A 7160-nucleotide genomic window follows, 5' to 3' on the forward strand; every position below is an offset into this window, starting at 1 on the left:
CCTTAACTCCTCCATCATGTAGTTGGTATGTAGTAAGGTTTGGTTCAAAGGTAACAGTTGAGACCTAATCTCTAAGGTAGCTAGCTACGTGATCAGAAAGAGTGGTGGCTAGCCAGGTTGGTAAAGCTTGGTTAGGGTTCTCACTTCTTGGGTGATTGGGGATCCTTTCATTGACTCGAAGTCAAATGAAATATCAGAGGCCCCTATTTTTACAGGTCCTTGTACAATGCTAAATTGGGTTCTGATATCGAAGGTCGAGAGCCTAGTGTGTTGACTGGTATACACCTAGCTCAATAAACACACTATCATCTAAATAGGCCTCTAATACATGTCCAGATTGTAAGTGCATGGAGAATCTGGGCTTACTACAATCCAAGAAGTTTGAAAATTGATTTCTTTAAAATTTTCCTTTTGTTGAGAAAACTTGTCCAAAATAGGTTTCAAATAGTTCAAGACACCTTGGAAAAGTTTGGGTATGCACTTTCTTGAGATCCCCAGGCACCAATTTGTGAATTCACTATACAAAATTTAAATTTTTGAGGCTGTTGTACAGGTTGCACCAACGTGATCCCCACACCCTAAAATGGGTTTCTAGAACTTTTAGCTTTGATTTTTTTTTTTAAATTTCCCATATTTGTTTTTCTAACCTATCTTTTCCCTTTTCCCCTTAACTTTTTCTCTCTTTTTCTTAAACTTCTTTTACTTTTTATCTGTTGCTTTTTATTTTTTATTTTTTTCCCCCAGTTATGGTTTACTGTTACATAATGTCCACCCTTTACTTAAATGGGGATGCTCGGATGCTAGTGTGCCATCTAAGTGAATTGGCATCGTGGGTGACCCCGTATTAAATACTAGTTACCTAGTGTTATTGGTATGTAGCTTGAGACCATGCTTGATGGGTGTATGCTGTTGAGTTGTTGTAACAAGTGTTGCCATGCTTGACAATTGTGTGTGGTCAAAGTGAAACAAGTGACTACGCTAGACAATTGCATAGAGTCAAAGTGTAACAAGTTGTTTATGCAATGATGTGCCATGCTAATTGAAGTGTAACAAGTGATAATAAACGCCATGCTAGATGATGTGTAAAATGATACTCTCATCAAGTGTAACAAGTGGTGAGTGTGTGCTATGTTTGTTCCTATTAATGTTTCATATTGGGATTAATTATTGTGGAGGTAGCAATTAATTGGAACAACTAATGTGTTTACGTTTGTGAGAGATAGGTGATAAGCAGTGCACATGTCACACATGGAGGATCTTGTCTATATCATCCCGGATTATTATTATTTTATTGGCCATGTGCCAAATGATTGTACATATTATTTATGCACGCTTGTGCATGGCATTGCTATATTATTAGCACATGTGTTGGAAGAGTTTTTGTTATTTACACTTAGTGTGTGAATAAGCTCTAGTGCTTGAGCTATTTTTGTAAAAATGAAAAAGCAAGCCAAAATTTGTACACACAACTATTATTAGCTTCTTGGGCTACATATTAAATACAAATCTCAAAACACTCATCTCATGGAAGTGGGAGCTACACGTATGAGGTGGCACCCAACAGTGTCTTAATGGTGATGTTTACTCTATCTTATGTTTTATTTTATGCTATGCTCAATCTTGTCAATTTGATTTAAGTCTATGGTTTATTCTTGATGTATATGTGAGTTTAATTAATTCTTCAACAAGAAGTACATGAGGTCCCATGATAGTGGTATCAAAGCTATGAGTACTTGCACTTGAAGAATAGGGAGAAGCTCACAAAAATCCAAAGGATAAAGAAGACAAAAGCTTAAGGACTCTTGCACAAAGCTTGGAAGGCTTACGTGAATTTTTTGAGCCATAGGGTGGAGAAAAATACAAAGGGAATCACAATTCCAGTTAACCTATTTGAGCCAAATCTAGATGAATCTATCCCTAGGATGACAGGACCTATCAAACTCTTGTGAAGTGCCACAAAGGCCAAAAATCAAACCTTGGCACTGCAACCGGACCTTTAATTTTCTTGAAGAGAATAATCAAAAGACTCATAAAAATTATATCAAATATCAAAACAACTACTTGAATTAAATTAAAAAAATTAAAAGCACATATCAAAACATAGAGCAAGAGAAAGAAATACATCACCATCAACACAAGGCAACACAAGACTGGGTGCAATCTTCCCCCCCCCAACGTGAGTGGCTTCTTCTCGCGTGGGTATTTTTATATATTCCAAAAAGCAGACTTTAAGCCAAAAATAAAGTATACATCCATATTTGGACTTTGCCATTTAATTAGGCTTTGTCCTCAATTTTAGCCTTGGTCCTCAATTAACCTTTATCCTCAAACCTTCTAAGGTTTACATAATTCTTCTAATACAATAATCTAACTTGTGCACATATGCACATTACAAAATAAATCAACTAATGCTCATATGCACACTGTACAATAAATTGACGCTCAAGGAGCAAGAAGAACATGACCTCCATGCTAGCCGAAAACTTCAAGGAGCAAGAAGAACATGACCTCCATGCTAACCGAAAACTTCAAGGCTTACCAAAATGAAGAGTGCTTTATTTAATTTGAACAAGCCCAGTTGATTCAATTTGAACAAGCCAAACTAATTTTGGATGATAAGCATATAACATCTTTCGCTAAGACCAAAGAAGTAAATCTTGTGGATCTTGGGGAGGATCCTAAACCTGTCTACATAAGAAATGACCTCAACTTAGATAAGGAAAAAGAACTCGTAGATCTTTGTAGAGAGTTCAAGGACATCTTTGCATGGATATACATAGATATGAAAGGAGTTCCCCCTCAAGTAATCAAGTATATCATCCCCATTGCTAGGCCTGTCCAACAAAGAAAGTGACCAAGGAACCTTAGGTATATAGATCAAGTCTAGGAGGGGCTAGAGTATTTTTATCTTAGTGGAATGTTTGTACAAAATTGAACATACCAAATGGGCATCTATCATTTTTTTTGTTTTGTAAAAGAGTCTAAAGGTAAGAGTTTGCATTGACCCTGAAAAGAACGACAAGCTAAGAGTTTGTGTTAATACCAAAAAGGTCAATAAAACCACTATCAAGGATCAATGTATTTTATCTTTCATCAGATATGTACTAGAATGTAAAGTAGACAAAGAAGTCTATAGTTTTTTGGACCACTTTTGTGTGCATATATAGCCATTCGAACTAAGCAATGCCCTCGGGGAATTCCAAAGGTTGATGAGCAGTACATTCAAATAATACTGAGGAAGCTCCTAGAAGTATTTGTGGACAATATCAACATAAATTACTCATTGAAGGAGCATCTCAAGTGTCTTAGGATGGTCTTAAAGATATGTAGATTTTATAGGATCTCTGAAATGTCGAATTTGGATGTGTGATAGTGTAATCCTACTAAGGACATATTGTTTCAAAATAGGGCATCTTTACTGATAATAGCATAGTCAGACTAATCGTAGAATTACCCCCATTAGAAAATTCTAAGGGAGGAGAGAGTCTTGTGGACCGGCTTAGCACCATATCCCTGCAAATCAGCTAAGGGAACATGTGTGGGAAGCCACAAAGAAATTTGTAGAGAAAGTGAATGATGAAGCAGCATTGCAAGTTCACGTGGAGGAACTGATATTAGTCATTGAAGAATACAAAGAACAATAGAAAAAGATCACGCTATATGCAAGAATAGTCACCCCAAGCTTCAATCAAATGATGTGTGTTTGTATGAAAACCGCATGACTATGAGGGTGTAGACAAATTGAATCCCAGAGGTTACTATGGTTATTTTTGGGAGGATTTGGACGAGTGTAGCAAGGTTAATTAATATCGGTGCGGCTAGTTTGATAACAAGGGGGGGTGTTTTTCATAGGTGGATTTCCCCATTGTTTCCATCATTCTTTCATGATTAAGCTGACTCCGGTGCCAGGATGTCAATCATTTGTTGATGCCCCTTAAAGTCAATGGGGGGGAGCTAGAAGTTAGTGTCATCACTCTTAAAATATAATCCCAACTTGTTTGTTATCCTTTTGGCTCTTTTTCTTTCTTGCTCTCCACCTAGGGGCCAGCTTAATGGGCATCTCAAGGTCTTGTAAGTCCCCTAACCCTCGTCTGAGCCTCCCTTCCATCCAATCTTTTGAGTTTAACTCCTCCATCCCTACTGTGAGCCTCCCTTCCGTTTAATCTTTCAAGTCCTTCCATGGCGTAGGATTACCTACAAGTAGAGTTCCAATCTGGATTGGTGAGGAAAGGAAGTCGCAGATCTGTTGGCTCTGAGAGCGCTTCTTGGTGTTGGTATTAGGCTCATCATAGTCAGAGGAGATGGGGGTTTGTACTTCTAGATCATCCCATCAATTTGGATTGTTTACCCTCTGGAAGTTCATCTTCGATGGAAATACTAGGGTTTTATAGCCAACAAATGCAAGAACTATCCACCACGAAGGTCGAAAAATGACAAGCCTAGCAATCAGCCTAAGGGAAATTAGAAGCCATGGCTTAAGGTACACACTTGCTTTCTTGCCAAAAAAAACGTCGGGAAAACTACAAGATAGAGAAAAACACACATCATTGCAATCAGCCAAGGGAAATCAAAAGCCATGGCTTGGTGTACACACTTGCTTTCTTGCATAAAATGCTGGGGAAAACTTGTACTAATTGATGTGAAGTACATACAAGATAGAGAGAGAGAGAGAGAGAGAGAGCACACATCATTGCAATATTCACGAGTTAATTGAAAAGAAGAAGAAGGGAAAAAAAAAAAGCGCGTGTTACGGTCTCATATATAAAGAGAGTCGTCGACGAGCAGCAGCAGCGACGGCGGCGGCGGCAAAGAGCTAGCCTTTGGACGACGAACTTAACCAGAGTCCGTGCAACTGCCGCAGTAATTGAGGGTAGCCTCGCAATTTCCGTTGTTGAAAGCGTGGCTGCCGCACTTACCACAGCCGCCTCCGTTGTAGATCTGGGAAAACTGGTTCTTGAGATCGGCACCAGTCGTGGCGGGGTAGCTGCCTTGGCATCGAAAGATGGCCGTGCAGTGGCCGGACACGCGGGACGTGTAGGCTGTGTACGTGGTGCCACTGTCGAAGCGGTTGTAGGCTGTAATGCAATCGTTCTGGCTGACACTGCCGCAGAGGGCGGAGCCTGAGCAGTTGTCGGAATAGGCGGAGGCGCCCCACTCCGCCGCAACAAGGCAGGCCGCCATCAACGCAACCGCCACAAGCTGCTTGAAACGCAGCGCCATCTTGCAGACAACAGCAGGCGCGCGCTGCTCTAGCTAGGGAGCTAATTAATACTGACACTACTACTGCTAGATAATTAGCGAACGACTTATTTCCCTTCCCTTGCAGCCTCTATTTATAGGTGGTGGCCAGCTGCTTCGCTTGTGCACCCAGCACAGCTGGCGCTGTGCTGCTTGCGTGCACGCTGCCTCTTTCTCATTAAGTCATGCAGCTACTGCACGTAGTACCACACTGACCCCCCTCTCTCTTTTTTTAATGCAGTACTGAGGCGGGGTTGCGCCATCGACAGTGTTCGCAGCAGAAGAAAACGTTTTCCCCAACAATTCCCAAAAAACCCTTCAACCTCAAATTTCTGTAGATGTTTTTCTAAATTTTTAAAAGTTATTTAACAAAATTATACCTAAAATCCCTTAAAATATTGTATATATATATATATATATATGTATGTATGTATGTATGTATGTATATATATATAATTGATTGATTAAATTATATGTTTTTCTAATCAAAAATACTAATTTTACCAGCCATTGAAGTTAAGGCTTATGCAGATCTCCTCATGCGGCATGCCTATAGGGTATCAGCCTATCATAATTTGCCCTCCAACTTGCGGCCTACCCACTTTGGAAATTGGCCCTTCCTACTTGCAGGTTTTCGAATCCAGACTCCCCTCAGCCTTGCATGCAGTGTGCACACCCCCTTATACCATTCATAGTACCTACACTCTTCCATCATTTGATAGGTCAGTTTCTTAAGTTCTTGTTAAGATATGGATAATGGATAATGCATTGTCTAGATTCTGCACAATGATAGGTCAGTTTCTTACGTTTTTGTTAAGGTATGGATTTAATGGATAATTAATTGTCTACACTCTGCACTATGAGAGCAAGAACACAAACCTAGTAGTGCTCCTTGAATCCTTTATGTAGATTACTGCACGGATAAGGATATAAGCATCGAAGGACGCACAACAATTGTGGGACTTGGGTGGTGGTTCGCCAATGACTAGCTCATCGATCAGCTCATTAACAAAGGCAAGCCAATCCATTATCCCATTATCAATTTTTACTACTAGAGTCTAAAACAAGTTTGAATTATGCTTTGCTATCCCAAGCATTGGCGACGTGGCCTGAGCGCTTGGTGTTCCATCGTTGCTTTCTTCCGTCATTGTGTCTTGCAAGTTGCTGTGCCCATGCTCGAATGCTACACTTGCCAAACTTGGGAGACTCTTAAAAACGTTAGGTAAATGACATCGAAGGCATAAGCATGCCAGTGTGCTTGCTCAAAATGGTGTTAATAGAGCACAAATAAAAGTTTATGGAATTTGGAAATTTGGAGAGGAAAATCATTGGGAAAAAAAAGTATGTTTATTTTTGCATGGGGTAAGATTCTACGTAGAGCACAACGGCTAGCCTGTCCTCACAAACTACTGACTCCTACCCCCCCCCTCTTGAGCCTCCTCCTATGATTTCCTCCTCCTTTGCCTACCCTCCTGTATGTCTAGCATACTAGGAAACAAAAATCCAGGCATTCCAAAGAGCATTCCCGAGAGTTAAAAATATCCCAATATCACAGAATAAGAAGAAGCACAAAATGTATTGTAATACAATCAAATATGAACTAAATCAAGACTAGCAACAAATGGAGAAATTGTTTAATGAATTAGGGTGAGTTTGGCCCAATATCTCTTACATCTTCTTTCAAATCCATAGTACATGCTTACTGGTCTATGTCAAGATCCATATATCCCATTGCAATGTCAACAAAAAGATCTATCTCACTAGCAACAGACTCAACATCATCATGCTCGGAATTATTTCCTTCCTCATTATCTTGAATATAGACACCTTCATCTTGATTAGTTGGTGGTATCTCCCGTTCTCCATCTTGTACTTGATCCTGCGCATGTTCATTTTTTCAACTGCCACTTCGTCCATGAGCT

The 7160-nt window shown here is 39.8% G+C and overlaps 1 protein-coding gene across 1 annotated transcript; it reads right to left on the bottom strand.

Moving 5' to 3' along the window:
- Positions 1-4689: 4689 nt before the first annotated feature.
- Positions 4690-5293, bottom strand: LOC147635904 (meiotically up-regulated gene 117 protein-like). The gene has a single exon (XM_086801044.1). The coding sequence runs from the start codon at positions 5218-5220 to the stop codon at positions 4834-4836; it is 387 nt and encodes a 128-aa protein (XP_086657170.1). The 5' UTR covers positions 5221-5293; the 3' UTR covers positions 4690-4833.
- Positions 5294-7160: the final 1867 nt, after the last annotated feature.

The sequence above is a fragment of the Cibotium barometz genome, chromosome 8 (genome assembly GCF_041138505.1).
Source record: "Cibotium barometz isolate CiBa-2024 chromosome 8, ASM4113850v1, whole genome shotgun sequence".
In the NCBI taxonomy this organism is placed as follows: Eukaryota; Viridiplantae; Streptophyta; class Polypodiopsida; order Cyatheales; family Cibotiaceae; genus Cibotium; species Cibotium barometz.

Bases quoted from the DNA above. Each gene is read 5' to 3' on its own strand.
- LOC147635904 (XM_086801044.1), bottom strand. From the start codon at position 5,220: ATGGCGCTGCGTTTCAAGCAGCTTGTGGCGGTTGCGTTGATGGCGGCC.